The 21346-nt window shown below is 47.8% G+C and overlaps 1 protein-coding gene across 3 annotated transcripts; it reads left to right on the forward strand.

Annotated features, from left to right (window-relative positions):
* The first annotated feature begins 10745 nt into the window (after positions 1-10745).
* KLK13 (kallikrein related peptidase 13) lies at positions 10746-19263 on the forward strand. 3 transcript variants are annotated; one of them, XM_060651867.3, is made up of 6 exons: positions 10746-10852; positions 11354-11440; positions 15152-15341; positions 15584-15849; positions 17014-17150; positions 18714-19263. In XM_060651867.3, exons 2-6 carry the CDS (start codon positions 11389-11391, stop codon positions 18906-18908), a joined length of 840 nt encoding a protein of 279 aa, XP_060507850.1. In that variant the 5' UTR covers positions 10746-10852; positions 11354-11388; the 3' UTR covers positions 18909-19263. The 3 variants fall into 3 exon arrangements, with proteins under 3 accessions (XP_060507850.1, XP_060507849.1, XP_060507848.1); XM_060651866.3 differs by lacking the exon at positions 10746-10852 and adding an exon at positions 10959-11053; XM_060651865.3 differs by lacking the exons at positions 10746-10852; positions 11354-11440 and having other exon boundaries at positions 14718-15341.
* Positions 19264-21346: the final 2083 nt, after the last annotated feature.

Consider the following 21346-nt stretch of genomic DNA (forward strand, 5'->3'; position numbering starts at 1 on the left):
TCCAGGGCAGGGAGGGCAGAGACCCACCTTGTTTCTTGGAAAACCCTATGCAAATAAAATGTCCTCTTTCTCCTAATCAGATCTCAGGTGAGGAGAGTTGAGTTAATCACCTGCTGGAGTTCAAGTCCTGGCAGAGCTCTGCTCTCATTTTATTTCTTTATTTCTATCTGTCATCCCTGGCTCCGGTCCCCTCCCTCCCCACAGGCACCAACACAAATGGCCTTGAACACCATGAGTCCTTGCAAAACATGCCTGTCACAATGTGTTGCTTCTCATTTACATGAAGCCATTGTGTTATGGATCTCATTCTCTTTCTCACTTTCATTCATCAGACTATTTATTGGAGGGGCGCCTGGGTGGCTCAGTCGGTTAAGCTCCTGACTTCGGCTCAGGTCATGATCTCACGGTTCGGTTCGTGAGTTCAAGCCCCATGTCAGGCTCTGTGCTATCAGCCTGGAGTCTGCTTCAGATCCTCTGTCCGCCCCTCCCCCACTCTTTCTCGCTCAAAAATAAATAAATGTTAAAAAAATTAAAAATAGAAGACTATGTATTGCCTACAACAGTGCACCAGGCATTGTTCTAGGTGCTGGAAGTTGAGCTGTGAACAAGCCAGATAAATCTAAATGCCTCCCCCAACAGAGCAGACACTCTGGCAGAAGGTGATAGACAAGAAACGACCAACATAATTTAAAAGTACAGTGGAGAGGCACTGGGCTGACTCAGTCGGTGAAGCATATGACTCTTGATCTTGGGGTTGTGGGTTTGAGCCCCACCTTAGGTGTAGAGATTAGTTAAACATAAAATCTTCAAGGGCCCCCTGGGTGACCAGTTGGTTAAGCTTTGGTTCAGGTCATGATCTCACAATTCATGAGTTCAAGCCCCACATCGGGCTCTGTGCTGACAGCTCAGAGCCTGGAGCCTGTTTCAGATTCTGTGTCTCCCTCTCTCTCTGCCCCCCTCCTGCTCACGCTCTGTCTCTCTCTCAAAAATAAACATTAAAAAATTTTTTTTGAAAAATAAAATAATAAAAGTAAAGCAGAAAGCCCCTAAGAGTGAAAGGTCAGTAAACTTGAGCCAGGAGACCAGCCCAGTGTGTACCAGAGCCAGCTCAAACCAACCCATAAAAGCCAACTGGCCAGTTTTTAGGAATTTTGAGAGCCAGTTGGTAAACACAACCATTATTAAAAATTAAATTACATTGGGGTGCCTGGATGGCTCAGTCGGTTAAGCATCTGACTCTTTTTTTTTTTTTAATGTTTATTTTTGAGAGAGAGAGCACAAGCAGGGGAGGGACAAAGAGAGAGGGAGACACAGAATCTGAAGCAGGCTCCAGGCTCTGAACTGTCAGCACAGAGCTTGACTCAGGGTTCAAACTCATGAACTGCAAGTTTATGACCTGAGCCAAGGTGGGATGCTCAACCGACTGAGCCACCCAGGTACCCCAAGCATCCAACTCTTGATTTCAGCTCAGGTCATAATCTCACAGTCTGTGAGTTCGGAGCCCCGCGTCGGGGTCTGCACTGGCAGCTCATATCCTGCTTGGGATTCTTCCTCTCTCTCTGCCCCTCCCCTGCTTGCACTCTCTCTGTCTCTCAAAATAAATAAACAAAAACTTTAAAAATATTAAATTACATAAACTTACAATTGAACGATGAATATTCAAAACAAGTTCAATTAATACTCAACATTCATCAATTCCTCATTATTTTCATGAGTATTTATATACTTTGAAGTTATATTTGTCTTATTGCCTTACATCTGTCACCGTGAGCTCTGCACATCTCTTTCTCACTCTGTGTCCTGTGAAATTGTCCTGGGAGGTTGATATCAGCCCAAGCAGGAATACTTGTGCCACAGAAATTGGCAAAAGCAGGGCACCTGGCTGGCTTAGTCAGTTGAGTGTCCGACTCTTGATTTCAGCTCAGGTCATGGTTCCAGGGCTGTGGGATTGAGCCCCACATCAGGCTCACTGCTGGGCGTGGATCTTGCTTTCATTCTCTCTCTCTGCCCCCCCTCTTTTCTGTCTCTTAAAATTAAATAAATAAATAAACAAACAAACACATAAACAAACAAATTAAAAGAAATTGGTGAAAGCTTTCTTTTCTTGGAGAGCTTAAATCCTTACCCTGGAGAATTAACCCTTGGGAAATCCTTGGAGAGTTAAATCCTTACCAGCGCAGTGTGGGACATGTGAATGTCCCTAGGAATGACCTGATGATCCCAGCCTCTGTCTCCTCATAGTTCTGCACTGGGACACTGCAGAGCTCAGATAGAGTGGAAGGCAGTGTGGCCTCACCAGTGTTCACGTGCTCTGCTGTGAGGGACAACACAGGATCTGAGAGTTCTCAGGTGCTGGGTCTGGGAACCGCATGGCTACAGAAATTCCAAAGATTGTTGGGACATGGAGGCTGCACCTTGTGTCCAGGTGACACAGACACACTTTGGCTCACATATGCAACAGCCATACAAGCTCTGTGGAGCAAAGGGGACAAGAGCAGCTGTGTACTAAGGTACCTTCAGGCCCCTGGTGAGATGATGATACAGCCATGCTGTAATTCTTGGCCTGTATCCTTCTATAACGCTAAATAAAAGTCGTTTTTTTTTTTAATTTTTTTAAATGTTTATTTATTTTTGACAGAGAGACAGAGCATGAGCAGGGGAGGGGCAGAGAGAGAGACACACACAGAATCTGAAGCAGGCTCCAGGCTCTGAGCTGTCAGCACAGAGCCCGATGCGGGGCTCAAACTCACAGACTGCGAGATCATGACCTGAGCCAAAGTCGGACATGCAACTGACTGAGCCACCCAGGCGCCCCAAAATAAAAGTAGTTTAGATCAAAGATTACTTTAATCTGATTTCCAAACTTATACTCCCTGCTGTGATGGTTCAGTACTGCATTTTATTGTTTCGCAGGTGCACATTCCTTCACATGTTTAACAATTCTGAAGTGGGAAGCATCTTACAACCAGTAGTGTCTTAGCATTGTATCATGATTTAATCGACATAGTCTTTCTCTATTTCAGAGGCATGCAAAGTAATAGTGCAAATACAATCATCAACATCTTAAATTGGATGAAGTAGGGTACACGGAAGGTGGGTGTAGGTGAGGAGTCAGGTTGAGGTACTTTTTTTTAAGTAGGCTCTATGCCCAACATGGGGCTTGATCTCAAGACCCCGAGATCAAGGGTCACATGCTTTACCGACTGAGCCAACCAAGTGCCCCAGGGTCGAGGCATTAAATAGGTGATCTTATTCCACCAAACACTGTGTTAATCATCTGTTCGTGTTGCTGTTTGTTCATCTAGTTTATTGCCTCTAACTGCCACAGAGTCTTCTCCACCTGCGCTGTCCAATATGGCAGCCATTAGCCACATGTGGCCATTTAATTTTTAAATTAAAACGAGCTAAATTCAATACACGTTAAGATTCCACTCATTAGCTGCTCTTGCCACATTTCTGGTGCTCAGTAACCTGGTGGCTAATGGCTGCCATAATTGGGCAGCTCAGATAAATAGAATATTTCCATCATCACAAGAAGGTCTATTGGAGAGCACCACTTGCTTCTCAAAGTGCGGTCCAGGAAACAGCAGCATCAGAATTACCTGGAGCTTTTGTGATGTCAGAGTCTTGGGCCCCAGTCCAGACCAAATGAACCAGAATCTGCATTTTAACAGGATCCCCAGGGACAGAATGCATCTGAAAGCTTGAGAAGCACCATGGCATGCACACAACATGTTTAAAAAATTTTTAAATATTTATTTATTTTTAAGAGACAGAGACGGAGTGCTAGTGGGGAAGGGGCAGAGAGAGAGATTGAGAGAGGGAGAGAGAGAGAGAGATACAGAATCCAAAGCAGGCTCCAGGCTCTGAGCTGTCAGCACAGAGCCTGACCTGGGGTTTGAACCCACCAGCCATGAAATCATGACCTGAGCCTGAGCCAAAGTTGGACGCTTAACCGACTGAGCCACTCAGGAGCCCCAAAAGGCCCACTCTTAATCAATGTCACCAGGTACTAGCAGGTTTTTGCCCAGATAGAAGGATTCCTATCTCCCTACACCCTCAGCAGTGCCTGCATTTCGTTCATTAGTCCAGCAAAGATTCATTGAATTTTATTATACCCCAGGTACTGTTTTAAAACAAAACAGATAAACACCTCTGCCCCCAGGGAACTCACTTCTAAAGGAGAGGCAGACAGTAAATAAATAAATGAATAAGTAAATACATAAAGCATTACAGATGGGAGTGAGTGCCTTGGATAAAAGTAAAGCAGAGTAAGGGGATAGAGAATGTCAGAGGAGGGTTACGATTTCCAGGAGGTGTTACACAACGAAGGGTTAACTCAACAGGCCTGAGTTGTCCACAACCTGCACAGAAAGAAAGGCTTGCAAGCCTCGTGATGGCTCAGTCAGTTAAGCATCTGACACTTGATTTCGGCTCAGGTCACGATCTCTCGGTTTGTGGGTTCAAGCCCTGCATGGGGCTCTGCACTGACAGGCAGAGCCTGCTTGGGATTCTGTCTCCCTCTCTCTCTGCCCCTCCCCTGCTCTCTGTCTCTCAAAAATAAATAAACTAAAAACAAATTTTTTTAATTTAAAAAAAAAAAGAAAGTTTTGCCTTAGTGTGTTATTTTGCCTGGTAACGGTGTCTTTGTTTACCTGGGGGCCTTGGTTGTGCCAGATAGTCTATCCTAATAAAAATGACAAGGTAGAGGGTGTCTCAGTGGTTCAGTCGATTAAGCATCTGACTCTTGATTTCAGTTCAGGTCATGATCTCACGGCTTCGTGGGTTAGAGCCCAAGGCTTCGTGGGCTCTTCACTGACAGCATGGAGCCTGCTTGGGATTCCCTCTCTTCTTCTCTGTGCCCCTCCCCGACCTGTGCTGTCTGTCTCTCTCAAAATAAATAAATAAACTTTAAAAAAAAACTAAAAAAAAAAACAAAACCCGACATGGTAGAGGCCTTTGGGCAGTTTGACCTCTGCAGGGGCTGAGACTAAGGTCAGCTATGCAAGCAGAAGGCCATGTGCCCATGTGACTGACCCCAAATAAAAGCCCTGGACACCAGGGGCGCCTGGGTGGCTCGGCCGGTGAAGCGTCCGACTACGGTTCGGGTCATGATCTCACGGTCTGTGAGTTTGGGCCCCGAGTCGGGCTCTGTGCTGACAGCTCGGAGCCTGGAGCCTGTATCGGATTCTGTGTCTCCCTCTCTCTCTGCCCCTCCCCTGTTCATGCTCTGCCTCTCTCTGTCTCAAAAATAAATAAACGTTAAAAAAAAAAAGCCCTGGATACCAAAGCTTAGGGGAGCTTCTGTGGTTAACAGTACTCTGTATGTGCTGTCACACATCGCTGCTGGGAGAAACAGGCAGTGTCTGCACAGCTCCACTGAGAGAGGACGTCCAGAAGCTTGTGCCTGGGCCTCTCCTGGACTCCCTTGTGCACCATTTCCCCCTGCTTATTTTATGCTACACTTTTACTTGTACTAAACTGAAACCACAGTATAGCAGCTTCCTTGGGTTCTGTGAGTCCTTCTAGTCATTCGTTGAACCTGTCCTGGGAATTGTGAGTCCTTCTAGTCATTTGTTGAAACTGTCCTGGGAATTGTGAGTCCTTCTAGTCATTCGTTGAAACTGTCCTGGGAATTGTGAGTCCTTCTAGTCATTCGTTGAAACTGTCCTGGGAATTGTGAGTCCTTCTAGTCATTCGTTGAAACTGTCCTGGGAATTGTGAGTCCTTCTAGTCATTCGTTGAAACTGTCCTGGGAATTCCCAACTATGGTGGTCAGGAAAGTCTTCAAAGAGAGAATGAAAAGAATCGATGAGACCAGACATCTGGCTTGGAAAAGTCCTCCTGTCGGGGGAACAGCAGGTTCTGAGCGTGAGCCTGGCATCAGAAGGGTGGGAAAGAGGGGAGGGTCAATGATGTCAGAGGACCACTGGGGCCAGATGGCGTAGAGGCTGTCAGCCACCATAAGGACATGGGACATTCACTCTGAGTGAGCTGGGGGCATTGCAGGGTTTTGAGAAGAGGAGTGATCTGTTCCGACTTACGTTTTCTTAAATGGTCACTCTGGCTGCCACATCAAAAACAGAGTGAAGGTGGATAGGCCAGAAACAGGGAGACCAGGTAGAAAATTTGCAATAACCCCGGGTGAGAGACGATGGCAGCTGGGAGGTGCCAGGTGGCAACGGTGGAAGGTGTTGAGAAACGGTCAGATCGGGGATCTATTTCGAAGGCAGAGCCGACAAGGTTTGGTAATAAAATGGACATGGGATGTGGGAGCAGGAATCCAAAAGAGAGATGAAGGTTTTTTCACTGCTGAGGACTGGAAAGAAGGAGAGACCACCAGTGAAGAAGATCAAGACTCTGCGAGAGGAGCCTGTTTGGACCTGGAGAGCTGCTGAGAGCCCGGGGTTTGGTTTTGGACATGCAGATGTGGGGCAGGCAGTTGGATGTCAAGTTGAGAGTTCAGGAGAAACATCTGGCTGGAGACGTAAATTTGGGAGTCGTCAGCAGGTAGATGGCACGTAAAGCCACGAGGCCAGATGAGATCACCGAGGGAGTGAGTGTAGACTGAGGAGAGGACAGAACCAAGTGCCCAGCCCTGAGGTGCTCCGCCATGTAGAGACGGGCCAGAGAAAGCAGCACCAGACACGGATGAGGAGCAGCCAGTGAACAATGAGGAAGACCAGGAGAGTATAGTGTCCCAGAAGCCAAGGAAAAAACAAAATCTCTGAAGGAACAGAGTGATCCACTTGTTAAACGCTGCTGATAGCTCAAGTAAGATGGGTTCAGCAACATTGAAGTTTTTGGTGCCATGGAGCGGGCTTGAGAGAGACTAGGAGGACAGGAGTTGCAGACAGTGAGTGTAGCCAACTTTTTAGGAGAAATTGCAGTCAAGGGGAGAAAAAAAAATGGGCCAAAAAAAAAAAATTGGGGCCAGAATGCTCAAGGAGAGCATGAAGGTTTGAGAGGTTTGGTTTTTGTTCCAATTCTTTTAATGGAATAAGGGAGCAACTGTATGTAATATGTTTGTATGTTCCTGGAGAAGGAAAAAAAATGATGCAGGCAAGGGAGCAGAGAAATGCTGGCTGCACAATGTTCCCAGGGAGGTGAGAAGGGACGGGAGGTGAGAAGGGACTTGTGCCTCCACCCCAGGCACAAGTGGAGGGGTCTGTCTTAGCGGGAGGTGCAGGCTGTTCACCTACAGAAATAGGAGAGGAGGCAGAGGATGTGGGCGCAGACACAGGTAGGTGGCAAGAGTGACCTTTTTAGTTTTTGCTATTCTGATGGGTGAAAAGTGGTTTGCTGTTGCTGCACGGCAAAGATGATGACTGGGGACCGACATCCTTAACAACACGTACCCAGATACAGAGAATAATTTGTGCGTCTTGACATTTTTTTTAAAGTTTATTGATCTATTGATCTATTGATCTCTCTCTATTGAGAGAGAGAGAGTGTGTGAGCAAGCGTGCACAAGCACGGTGGCTGGGGAGGGCAGAGATAAAGGGAAGAGAGAGAATCCCAAGCAGGCTCTGCATTATCAGCGCAAAGCCCAATGTGGGGCTCGAACTCATGAACCACGAGATCATGACCTGAGTTGAGATTAAGAGTCAGACGCTGAACCCACTGAGCCACCCAGGTGCCCCTCCATCTCGATGCCTTTGTTTCTCTCTCTGTCTCTGCATTTCCTCTGTTCTCTCCTACCCACCCTGTCTTTCTATCTCTGTGTATTTATCCCTTTGTATCTTTCTCTGTCTCCCCCTCCCTTCATGTTTGCATTGGGGCCTCTCCTCTGAGCCTGGGTGTGGGGCCAACTTTCTCATCCCAGCCAGCCAGCACTTCCAACCAGAACTTCCAGTCCTTGCTTGACAAAGAACCCCATTTTGAAGCCAAGCTAGGGTGGGGCTTCTGGAAACCTCAGGCTACCTCCATTTCCAGCTTTACTTAATTAACAAGCACATTTGTGTCCCTTGGTCTCTGTCGGGCTCTCATCTAATCAACCTTCAAATATTAACTCATTTAACCCTCCTCTATGAGGTATGTGCTGTTGATAGCACCATTTTGCAAATGGGGACAATGAGTGGCCATGTCGCTTGGCCACTTGGACTCACATCATTTGCGTCTCAATTCTGAACCACTAAGGCCACTGTCTCTTTTTCTAGTCCTTTCTCCAGCCCTGCCCTCTGACAGGGAAAAGACCCTGATTTATGAGACAGTACAGCTGGATTTGGTCTAGTTCTGGGACTTTCAGCAGCTCACTGCCCTCCATGGGCTCCAGTTGCCTTATTGATCATGTGAGGGGATGGAATGCACCCAACTCTTGGTGGGTCTATGACTTCACTTCAACATGAGTCAGCAACCTAAGTCCTGGCCAATCATAAACCCTAATATCAGCATTGACCTGGTACTCACCCCTAAGCAAATACCAAAGCCAGCCACCCCTACTCCAGGACCCAGCCCTTCCCAAGTGAGAAAGCCTTTTCTGGAAGTGTGGACCCAGGCCACAAGAGGGCATAGGTACCCGGACTTCCCACACAAGAGTGTCAGTCACCTCACTTAACCTGCATCCTCCTTCCTCCCGCATCCTCCCTCCACCCAACCTGAACCCAACACTACTCCAAAAGAGTGAACTCAGGACCCACTCTGGGTCCAGCCTTGTGAGGTAAGGGAATTTCAAGGTGGGGAAAGACAATACTCTTTCTGTCACCTTGAGAGAAGCTCACAGCTATGAGCCGGTCCATTCCCATCAAAACCCTACTAAGGGGAGCTTGGGTGGCTCAGTCGGGTAAGCATCCGACTTCGGCTCAGGTCATGATCCCATGGTTCGTGAGTTCGAGCTCTGCGTCGGGCTCTGTGCTGACAGCTCAGAGCCTGGAGCCTGCTTCAGATTCTGTGTCTCCCCCTCTTTGCACCCCTCCCCCACTCATGCTCTGTCTCTCCTCTCTCAAAAATAAATAAACATTAAAAAACAAAAAACCCTTCTGCAACACAGACACCTAACCTCACATCTAGTTTTTGTTATCACCGTCAACCCACAACACCTGCTCAGCTATATTTCAAAACCTCCCATCCAAATTCTCACTCATGGCTCCATCAACATTCTTATCCCCAGAACCCTCCCATTAAGAACTCAGTCCTATCCTCAAAACCAACTAGAACCCCATCCTCACCCTGTGTCTATTCTCCCCCCAGACTCACTTGCATTCCCAGTGCTGTCATCAGACCCATCCTAAACCTGTCCATGAACTTTTGTTCTCAGTGCAAGGAAAAAATGTGAAAGACTTTGAGATGAACCCAACAGATGTCTCTGATGGAAAACTAAGTAGGTTATTTGATTTTATGCGGTCTCTGCCTCTGTTATTGTCTTTCAGCTACTTTACGACTCTGTAAATTATAGACAGCTGATAGAGTTGCAAATCATTCTTGTCTATAACCATAACCATACAAATGAATTTTGTCAGGTGAAGTACAATTAATTTCCCTCCCCACCCATGTAGAATAAACCAGTTCTCCATCTATTTATAAATCTATTTCAGTATTCCTTATTGCCTCTACCTGTGTGGGTCTTTGTAACATCTTACTAACTCCATCATTTATTAATGGATCAAAATAAAATCTTTGATGTATGCTTATTTTATATATGTAGGAGAGTCCTGGTTAGATCCCTTAAAAAAAAAAAAACTTATCTTTTGTCACTAGATTTGATCCCTATATCCAAACTTAAACCTCTCCAACATGGACTACACTATTTTGAGGTGAACCTTCACTCTGGCATCTTAATCCCTTATCCTCATTTTGACACCACTGTTCTCTCTCCCAACTTCATCTGATCCCCATCCCGGCTTTCTTCCAAATTCTGACCCCACCTCTGCCCTCCTTAATCCTTAATCCTGCCCCCTCCACCCCCTAGGATTAATTCATGGCCCCACCCAGTCACAGTTCCAAGAGACACCTACTCATTCCCAAAACACCACCTCTTCCTCCTTCCTCTTCCCCATCTTCCTGGCCCCCAGAGCTTTCCGATTCCTGCTTCTCCCTCTCCACCTACATCCCATGGACTCCCTCACCCCAACTGGCCCTGCTCCTTAAAGGCCATTTACCCAAACAAAATATTGCTCTTCCGGGCCCCATCCAAGTCCAGTACAGTTGACTTTCTAAGCCACCTATCTGAAGATTCCCTTCTGGTGCCTGATGGTTTTGGGGGTGGGGATGGGGGTGGGGGTGGGGGAAGGCCAACGGTGGAATCTAGGCATCTCCTTGTGCTGGTGCTGGAGATGAAGTTGGGAACTGGAATTTGGATGTGTTGGGTTTGAGGTCCGGATAAACTTGAGATAAGGCTGTTGATGGGGTTGTGTTTGGGGGATAGGCTGACTGTAAGGGGTATGGTTAAAATTAGGGAGATAGGAATAGGGTGGAAAATGGCCATTTGGAAGCTGATGGATGTAAAGATGTGCACAGGGGTTGGAGAGATTAGAAAGTGGGATGGAAAATGGATTGGTGTTAGGGAGGGCCATTGGGATTTAGGGTGGGTTTGAGGAAGGAAATAGCTTTCCCCTTCCCTCTAAGTGAGTCCTGCTGCCTCCCAAGTTCACAGTGGGTTCAAATGGGGCCTGGGTGGGGCCAGATCTGGGTCCCAGCTTGTCCTGGAGCTCCGCCCCAAGCGGAAGGGCCAAACCCAGACTGGGGGGTGCCAGGCAGCAGCCTACTGAGCCTTTGGGGGTGGAGAGGGGGAGGCCAGCAACAGGGAAATGCTGAGGGCGCTGGGGGAGGGAATTCAGGGGTTAAAAAGCCATGGGTCCAGGCTGAAGTTGGAAGCAGCTGGCGGCGAAGTTCTGCACCCGGGCCTCTCACAGAGGTAGGGTCCGCCTGGGGCAGGGGCGGGAGCATCAGAGGGGAGGAGTGGGGAGAGGAGGGAGATGTGAGCTGGGAAAGGAAAAGAGGGAGAACAGCTGAGTCAGGGAGATGGGGCGGGAAGCCAGGGGTTCAGTTATAGAGGTACAGATCTACAGAGCAGGGGAGGGTGAAGCACGCTGAAAGATAAGCTGCTTGAGGCCAGGTGCCCGGGACGACCCTGAGAGGGGAGCAAGGGGTCAGAGAGCGGCGGGAGCGGGTACTGAGGCCCCCATCTCGCTGGAGGGCACGGATGCACGCTGTGCACGCCCCCCTGCCCCTCTCGCCTCCTTACTGGGCTCCCCACCGAGGATGGAATTTAGGACGGGGGTGCAGATTCCAGGCCCAAGGCTCTTAATGAAGGAGAGATTTTAGACTGGAAAGTGCAGGCGCACAGGTGGGGAGGAGGGGCGGCCAGAGACGGGGGTTCGAGCCAGCCCTTAACACCTCCCCCACAACTTCTCAGGCCCCGCCCGCCCTGCTCCCCACCCCGGAGCCGCCATGTGGCCCCTGGCCGCTGTGATCGCCTTCCTGACGGTGGCCTTGTCAGGCGGTAAGAATGCGCGGGGGTGGAGGCGGGGTGGCCACCGGAACAATGGTAGGAGGGGTCGGGGCAGGAGGAGGGGGCGTGGGAGCCCTGAGCCCCGCCCACCGCCCACTCGAGGCCGGGTCCCGCAGGGACAGCCCTGAGAGCTTCCTGCTTGTCCCTGCGTGACCTGGTTTCTGGGCCAGGGCTAGCGCACTCTCCCCACCGACCCCAGACCCCTCCCTGGGGCGTCCCCGCTCTGGTGAGCCCGCTCCTATTTATAAGTTTTCTGGATGTTCCTCACCAGCTCCTTCTCTGATTGCCCTACTCTGCAGTGGAAAGCTCACCCCCACCTGCAGCCCCTGCCCCCGCAGCAGCCTCCTCCCCTCTCAAGCAGGGCAATCGTGAGAGTTGGGTTCAGATCCTGACGCTGCCGCTTTGAGCAAGTAATTTAGCTTCTTTGTGTTTTTTAATCTGTAAAATGAGAACATCTAAGTCCCTCCTAGGAAAGGTTGTTGTGAATGTTAGAATAAGCTAATGCGTGGCAGATGGAAGGGGCTGAAAAGTTAGTCGTCATTACTTTATTAGTATTCACTCTTCATTATCAGCTTCTTCCAGAGCCTTCTAGTTTGTTCTTCCTTTAATTCTTGGGGTGACCCCCAAACCTGATTCTACCCTGAGTCGGTCCCCAAAGATTCCTCATGTTTAAGGCAAATTTGCAGGCAGATTCTCAGGCATCATCACCTGTCCACCCATCCGTCCTTCCGTCCATCCATTCATCCATAGCCATTCACCTAACCAACAAGCTGTTGAGCACTAGGCACTGTTCTGGGTGCTGTGCAAGCAGACACGGTTCCTGCTATTAGCATCCAGAGCCTAGCGGGGAAGGATGCAGGCATTATTCAAACAATTACTCAAATAATTAGTTAATAACTAGTTAGGACTGTGACAGGAGGTGATGGCTTCAAGGGGCCAAGCCAGGAGCCTTGAGATGGAATGGCAGCTCCTGGCTTGGAAGGCCACCCAAAGGTCTGGACCCCTGAGCCGAGACCTGAGGAGGGAGGAGTCCTCAGGCACCTGGCACCACCCTTGGCCTGAAGGTGGGGTGGTTTCTCTTCTTTGCTGCCACTCCCAGGACTCGTGCCCTTGTCCTAAGCCCCTCCTGGGCACCACGCCCTGGGCTAGGAGCTCCACATGCATCATCTTATGGAGCCCTCAGCAGCCTTATGAGGTAGGAACACTATAATTACTCCAGTTTCACAGCTAAAACCCTGGGACTCTGAGACAGCAGGTCCTGCCCCAAAGACACCTGTGGCGCCTGAGTCAGGATCCTGATGCACATTGGCTGCCCTGTCCCCAGCATCCTGGACTTGAGGTTCTGGCAAACCATATTCATTATTTTAGATCTCATGGTCTGCTTAGAGTCAACTCTTTTTTTTTGCAACTTTTTTAAACTTTTTTTTAACTTATATCATTGTCCTAAATGGAAAAGAGCACCCTTTGCTATAAATAAAAGGTAAGAGGAAAACATAAATCCTGCACAATGTAACAACAAAAACAATGTATTTATTGGGTTGGACCATCTGACATTGCCCGTAGTGGGCCTTTTTTGACCTTTCCCCAAACAACAATGGCAGATAAATTTTAGGTTGCCGGCTAAAGGCTTGTTTCTTCCAGGTTTTAAAAAGTGAGCTCAGCGAGGATTAGAGAGGTATTAAAAGCATATCAGTCCCATCACGGAGCTCCATTTCTGCTTGGCAAAATGAGGACTGGAAGAGAACTGGACAATGACTCAGTTTCTGAGGCTGCCATTTGATGTCATTTATACCTCATCTCTGTACCACCTAAATGACCTGTGTCCACCAAGACTCCTGTCCCCAATTTTGAGAACCACTGAGCTAATCCCGTGGCTTATGTAGGTGGGGAAGCTGGCCCAGGGAGGAGAAGAGCCTACTGGCCACAGAGCTGGGGACCTCCTAATAATTTTTTTTTAATGTTTATTTTTTTTTTGAGAGAGAGAGAGAACATGAGCTGGGGAGGGGCCGTGAGAGAGAGAGAGAGAGCGAGAAGGAGACACAGAGTATGAGGCAAACTCCAGGCTCTGAGCTCTCACTCAGTACAGAGGCCGACACAGGGCTGGAACTCACGAACCGCAAGATCATGACCTGAGCTGAAGTCAGACGCTTAACTGACTGAGCCATCCAGGCCCCCCGCTAATAATTTTTTTAATGTTTATTTTTGAGAGAGAGACAGCATGAGCTGGAGAGGGCAGAGAGAGAGACACAGAAACTGAAGCAGGCTCCAGGCTCTGAGCTGTCCACCCAGAGCCCAATGCAGGGCTCACACTCATTAACCATGAGATCATGATCTGAGCCGAAATCAAGAGTTGGATGCTTAGCTGACTGAGCCACCCAGACACCCCTATAGCTAATAATTAATAACAGTCCCCACTTACTGAGCACTTGCTCTATTCCAGGTGCCGTGCCCCATGAGAAAGCTAAGCCTGGCAACTGGTAGGGCATCACCCAGCCAGAAAGTGGCACATTTAGGATTGGACTTTCCCATTGTTGATTGCTATGTCTCCAATGCTGGGCATAGTGCCTAGCACACAACACTTATTGAGTGAACACCTACTATGTGCCAGACACTGTGCTTGGTCCTGGGGATATAGCTCTGAATAAAGCAGTTAAGGTGCCTGTTATCAATGGACCTTATAGTCAAATTGTAGAGATTAAAAAAAAAAAAAAAACCCACATAAATGTAAACAAATAGAGAGAGAAATGAATAGTGATCATGGCTCTGATGGGAATCAACTGGGTGAATGTAATAGGGTGTGACTGGGGGGCTAGGAGGGGCAATATTAGACCAGGTGGCCAGGAATCTGGGATGGCCCCCGAGGAGGTAATGTTTGAACTGAACTGAGCTCTCAGAGTCAAGAAGGACACAGACATGTAGCCTGTAGATTCTGAGTGCCATCAAATAGAATATTTCATATATGTGATGTCCTGTATATGCCCTGTCCACTATGGTGGACACTGGCCATGTGGGGCTCTTGAGCATTTCAACTGTAATGGGTGTGGTTGAAGAATTGAATGTATTTCATTTTAATGAATCTAAATGTAAATATCCACATGTGGCTAGCAGCTACCATATCGAACAGCACAGGTCTAGAGAAAGAACTGTCCAGAATGAAGCAGCAGCAAATTCAGAGGGTATTGTGTGTCTGGAGAATGGGTCCACAAGTCTGGAACAGAGTGTGTGAAGAGGAAAGATGGGAGATGGGGCCAAAGAGGCTGGTAAGAGTCAGATGATACAGAGTCCTGCAAACTTTGAATTTGAAAGTGGTTAGGCTATGGGTTTTATTTAAAGTCATAGAGGCACCTGGTAAATACGTGTTGAAAGGATGGATGGATGGATGGATGGGTACATACTTACTGCCTAGGTAGATCTATAGGTCAGTCTCCATGGTGGGATGGGAAGACGCAGGTGGGGAGAAAGTCAGGCTTGTTCCATGAACTCTGTGAGCCCCCAGTGGAGTTAGCACTTATACAGAAAAGGACATCATCACCTCTTTGCCCTGACTCCTCTCCACTACATGGAAGCTGGCAACTCCCAGAGGCCAACAAATGAATCATCAATTCCTGGTCACCCAGAGCAAAATTCTGACCCTCTCCCCAAGCCCAAGGCCTCCTTCTCCCCCTGAACCCCAATTCCCTAACATTTTCTCTTCTTCACCAGGTATCTCTCAGGAGTATCCCAAGATTCTCAACGGCACTAATGGGACCAGCGGGTTTCTCCCGGGGGGCTACACCTGCCGCCCCCACTCTCAGCCCTGGCAGGCAGCCCTACTGGTGCAAAAGCGGCTGCTCTGTGGGGGAGTCCTTGTTGACCCCAAATGGGTCCTCACTGCAGCACACTGTCTGAAGGAGTATGTGGGGTCAGGGGCGCATGAGGGTAGGGATGAGAACAGGACTGGGGTGGTGAGGGGGTGGGTGGATCTGGATTGAGGATGAAGTCAGAGTTAGGGTTGGGGTTTGGGACTGGAAATGAAGTCCAGAAAGAGGATTTGAATGGGACTGGAGTTGAGGATGTGGAAGGAGATGTTTGGAGAGGAGGAAGGTGGTGGAGACGGGCTTAACCTCTCTAATCACCCCCTTCCTGCACCCACAGAGGGTACAGAGTTTACCTGGGCAAGCATGCCCTGGGGCGTGTGGAGGCCGGAGAGCAGGTGAGGGAGGTAGTCCGCTCTATCCCCCACCCTCAATACCAGATCAGCCCCACCCACCTGAAGCATGACCACGACATCATGCTTCTGGAGCTGCATTCACCGGTCCAGCTCACGAACCACATCCGTGTTGTGCCCCTCTCCCAAGACTGCCTCCCTGCTGGCACCTGCTGTCGGGTGTCTGGCTGGGGCACCACCACCAGCCCCCAGGGTATGCACCCTCAACAGGTGGCCTGAGGTGTCAGTGGCTGGGTAAACCGGGCAGAAAAGGGAGGGAAGGTTGGAGGAAGATTCCTTTATATATATAAAACAATACATGTATAGTAATATGATATATAATATATGTTATATATCCTTTATATGAATACATATACATTTATAAATAAGGTAACATGTTATATATATATCTCCTTTATACAAATGTCCATTTATAAATATAAAGTTATATGTTACATATGTCATAGGTTATATAGTTATATATCCTTATATAAATATATATACAAAATATATATACATTTATAAATATGTATAAAGTTATGTTACATATCCTTTATATAAATATACATGAAGTTATATATTTTATAGAATGTTACAGATCAGATATATAAACTTCTATATCCTTTATATAAATATATAAATTAATAAAAGCATAGATATTGTAATATGTGTTATATATTACATGTATGATATATTTATATAAATACAACACATTACACGTTTGTATCCAAATATGAAAATTATCATGTAGGTTGATTTTTTTTAGATCATAAGTTCTATGTTATGTATTTATTTAAATACATTTACATATAAACTATGTATTAGACAAATTATACCTAAATATATTTAAATAAATTGTCACTTAATGCATTTGATATATTGGCAGGTATGTACTTGTTAAATGTAAGGACGTGTAGGTGTATCCTTTGTGTTTAAGTTACATGTGCATGAATATAAAACTGATCTTCATAGCATCAAGGGCCCTTTGCATCTCCTTAGCAGTGCCCTGGCTTCTTCCCTGTCTCCTTTCCCTCTTTCTCCCCCATCTGCCATCTGTCTCCACACGGCTTTCCGTCCCCTTGTTTCCTCACCCCCAATCTTCTGTCTCTCACCACATGTCACTATCCCTCTTCTCCTCTCCCTTTTATGTCTCTTCCCACTTTCCTTCATTCTCGAATCTTCCCCTCTTGTTGGCCTCCACCTCCTCTGCCCCATTTCTCTCCACACCTGTCTCCTCCATCCCTTACCCCAGATACATATCCCATCTGTTCCCCATCTTCCTCTTTGCATCCATTTTCTACCGACTCTCCTGTTTAACTCCCACCCTGTAGCCTGGCTGAGACAGACATCCTTAGACCTTCCTCTCTCTCCTTCCCAGTGAGTTACCCCCCAACCTTACAATGTGCCAACATCCAGCTTCGCTCAGATGAGGAGTGTCATCAGGTCTACCCGGGGAAGATCACACCCAACATGCTGTGTGCTGGCACAGAAGAGGGTGGCAAGGACTCCTGTGAGGTGAGAACGGCATGGGGCAAGGGGGCGGGGAGGTTGCCATGGGCCAAGATGGGAAGCCAGAATGAAGGCAGGGACAGCTTCGGGGGGGAGAGCTTCATTTTAGCCTTGGGGGAACCAGTGTTTTAAGAGGACATGTCCCCTAGCATAGAGGGTCGAGATAAAAAGAGAAGTACCGGTGACTGGAGACTATAATTCATCTTAAGCCTCGGCTTTGACTGGCATTGGCTGCCCAGATCCCTGTGTTGAGATGCATAAAGGTTGGTGTTGTTTCAGTTGCGAGAGAAACCCAACTCAAACCAGCTTAAAAGCAAGACACACTGGCTTTTGTAACCGCAAAGTCCAGGGGTGTCTTGCTTCAGGCACGGATGGATCCCGGTGCACAAATAATGTGTTTAAAATGCTGTCTCTCTTCATTTCAGCTCTTCTCTCTTCTGTTTTTGTCTTCATCCTCAGTTAAGCTATTCCCAGCAGCTTTGGGCTCACATCTCACCCTCCTAAGCAACTCTATCAGAAAAAGTTTTCCAAGTATTTACCTAAACATCCTTTTTTAAAATGTTTATCTATTTTTGAGAGAGAAACAGAGCATGAGTGGGGGAGGGTCAGAGAGAGAGGGACACACAGAATCTGAGGCGGGCTCCAGGCTCCAAGCTGCCAGCACAGAGCCCGACGTGGGGCTCGAACCCACAAACCATGAGATCATGATCTGAGCCGAAGTCAGATGTTTAACTGACTGAGCCACCCCAGCGCCCCTGTTTACATAAACATCTTGAGCATGATTCTCACTAGGCTGACTTAAGTCATGTGTCCTGAGCCTTCACTCTGACCAGAGCTGTGGGATTCTCTGATGGACCGAGTCTGTTACGTGACTGACTGTGTGGGCCAGAGAGGGGCTGTTCCCCAAAAGAGAAAATCAGGGGGCAGTTATCAAAATGGGAGAAAATGGGTACTACCTGGGCAAAAACCTCCACTAAGCACAAAAAAGCAAAACTTACATCCGGTAGAGGAGGCTTCTGAGATTGAGTTTTGGTTTAGTGGGAAAGATGGCGTGTGCCTTGATTGATCAATGAGGAGTGTCTTGGGTCCAGTAGGGAGAAGTGAGAGTACACGCTCTACGTAACCATACCCAGATGTGGGTGAGTTTGCCCAATAGTGAGATGGCACCAAGGAGCCATAAAGCCATAGCAGGGCTGGGGGGTAGCACGGTGTGGGGGGGTGGGCACAAGGTGGGGTTGGTAGCAGAGAACCAAGGGTGGGTTTTGAGGTAAGGTGTAACCACTCTAACAAGACTGAAGAGCAGAGAAAAATGTGGAGAGAGAAGTCTCTCTCTTGTTCTTGGTCTCAGGGTCCATCTAGCTCCACCTTTCTCTTTGTGTCTTTTTTGCTGTCACTCTCCTCTCTGGTTGTCTTCTCGTCTTCTTGTTTCTCTCTAGCCCTGTCTGTGTCCTGTCTCTCGTTATCTCTGCTCTGCATGTGTGTCCATCTTTCACTCTCTCCCATATGTCCCCACCTGTGCATTTGTTTGCCTCCACCAAGGACCCCCCTTCTCTCTCTTCCCCCACACAGGGTGACTCCGGGGGCCCCCTGATCTGTAATGGAACACTCCATGGCATCATCTCCTGGGGAGACTTCCCATGCGGGCAGCCCAACCGGCCTGGTGTCTATACTCGAGTCTCTCAATATGTTGTGTGGATCCGAGAAACGATTCAAAAACACAGAACCCAAGAGTGGAAACGGACGAAGGGGAAGGGCCCACAGTAAAAGCTGAGTTGGCTCACCTGCCTTCTTCCTCCCTCCCTCCCTCCCTCCCTCCCTCCCTCTGCACCCTCCTCACTCCATTGGCCCAGCCCTTCTCTGCCCCTCCCAAAGTTCCACTTGAACCAGTGATCCGTATTCTCAGAACCTCTGATCCCGGCCAACATTTCGTGTTTCAGAAGCATTCAGTCACTTCCGATATCATGGTCTCCCACATACTGCATCCTGAAATACCTCAGTACCCTCAATATCTCAACCCAATGTTCCAGAACTCCCACTGTTTCAACAGAATCCCAGATAGCCATCTGAATGTTCTGTCTGTGGAATACCCTTAAATACATTCATTGACTCATCTCAACAATACTCTATGTCCCATGAATGGAACTTCCTTGACATCGTGCCAAACCCCTTCACGTATTTCCTGACTACCAACATTCTAGACACTTCTGTGTTTGGTGCCCAAGAAGGTTCTAGACTCCTGTGACATTTCATCTTGAATATATTCTCTTGGGGCACCTGGGTGGCTCAGTCAGTTAAGTGCCCCACTTTGGCTCAGGTCACGATCTCACGGTCCGTGGGTTCGAGCCCCGCGTGGGGCTCTGTGCTGACAGCCTGGAGCCTGGAAGCTGCTTCGGATTCTGTGTCTCCCTCTCTCTGCCCCTCCCCTGCTTGCACGCTGTCTCTCTCTCTCCCTCAAAAATAAACATTTTTTAAAAAATTTAAAAAAAGAAAATATTCTCTTGGACTCAGAATCTTCTGCCCCAACAATTTTCTAGGCACATCTGAATGATTAATCATAGCACGGCTAATATTGCATCCTCATAATGGTTCATTCTCACATAGTTTTGGGTCTCCCAAATGTCCCATCCCTACCTACATCCCATATTTTGCCAGTATCCCCTGTCTCTGAATCCCCTTGCTCGCTAAAGATCAACAGCACACTAGACTAGAGTTTTGGGGTTCAGGGCCCTGAGGGGCTTCCACACCTGGACCGTGTTGTCTGTCGGGTATTGTTCTTTTATCTCCCCCACAAGCACCTTCATCCTCGGTGACCCCAATACGCAGTGGTTACATGCCCAAGTCACTGAGTCCCTGATTTGAGCAAGTCTTAAAACTCACTGCCTCTCTGTTTTTTTGTCTGTAAATGGGGCTTCTCATCTTTCCTCCTAGCATTGTTATTATAAATTTCAAGCACTTCCACTATGATTCTTTGCATGGTTCCCTATCAAATATCACCTTAGGGTGTCAACAACCCCCAAATTTGCAGGGTCCAAAAATTGTTGCATTTGGGGCTCCTGGCTGGCTCCAGTTAGCAGAGCATGTGGCTCTTAATCTCAGGGTCCTACGTTCAAGCCCCACATTGGGTGTAGAGCTTACTTAAAACAACGACAGTTGGGGCGCCTGGGTGGCTCAGTCGGTTAAGCGTCCGACTTCAGCTCAGGTCATGATCTCACGGTCCGTGAGTTTGAGCCCCATGTCGGGCTCTGGGCTGATGGCTCAGAGCCTGGAGCCTGCTTCCAATTCTGTGTCTCCCTCTCTCTCTGCCCCTCCCCCATTCATGCTCTGTCTCTCTCAGTCTCAAAAATAAATAAACATTAAAAAAATTAAAAAAAAATAAAGTTATCAGCATTAAATATGAAACTTTCATTCTACCAAGGTTGACTAAAGGTCAAATAGGCTCATGTTATAAAAAAAAAAAAAAAAAAGAAAAAGAAAAAAAAAAAAAAAACAACGACAGCAACGACAGAAAAGTGTTGCATTCAGGTACTTTTTTCAGCATTTATCCAGTGCTGACCATGTGCAGGCATTCTCTTGGGTGTTGGTAAATACAGCTTTATTTATTTAACAAATACTGGTACTTCTCAGAAGCCAGGCACTGTTGCAGACATAGCTGATAAAGCAGTGAATTGGGTAAAACTTCTGCCCTGTAGAGCTTGCATTCTTTGCAGAGAGACTAAATAAATAAGGAGACAGACGGACAAGTGGCAATGTGAACCATGGCAAAAATGAAGCAGAGATGAAGGATAGGGAATGTTGGCGTTGGGAGAGTGAGTGGAGTTGCTATTTTATTATTTTTTAATGTAAGCTCTGTGCCCAACATGGGGCTTGAACTTCCAACCCTGAGATCAAGAGTTACAGGCTCTGCTGACTGAACCAGCCAGGCACCCCAGAGTTGCTATTTTAAATCGTCTCGGGGCACCTGCGTGGCTGGTTAAGAATCTGACTCTTGATCTCGGCTCAGCTTATGGTCTCGTGCTTTGTGAGTTTGAGCCCCATGTAGGGCTCTTCCCTGGCAGTGTAGAGCCTGCTTGGGATTCTCTCTCCCCTCTCATTCTCCGCCTTCCCCGCATGCACACAGACTCTCTCCCGCTCTCAAAATAAAGAAATAAACTTTAAAAAAATAAGATGGTCTGGGGAATGATGGTGACATTAAAAAAAAAAAA

This window comes from Panthera onca, chromosome E2, assembly GCF_046562875.1.
Source record: "Panthera onca isolate mPanOnc1 chromosome E2, mPanOnc1 haplotype 2, whole genome shotgun sequence".
In the NCBI taxonomy this organism is placed as follows: Eukaryota; Metazoa; Chordata; class Mammalia; order Carnivora; family Felidae; genus Panthera; species Panthera onca.

What these genes read in the sequence shown, in the direction of transcription:
- KLK13 (XM_060651865.3), top strand. Translation starts at nt 15,040, where the DNA reads ATGAATCATCAATTCCTGGTCACCCAGAGCAAAATTCTGACCCTCTCC. An exon ending in CACCACCACCAGCCCCCAGG is followed by an intron (nt 15,850 to 17,013) that starts GTATGCACCCTC and finishes TCTCCTTCCCAG; the next exon opens with TGAGTTACCCCCCAACCTTA. An exon ending in GTGGCAAGGACTCCTGTGAG is followed by an intron (nt 17,151 to 18,713) that starts GTGAGAACGGCA and finishes TCCCCCACACAG; the next exon opens with GGTGACTCCGGGGGCCCCCT.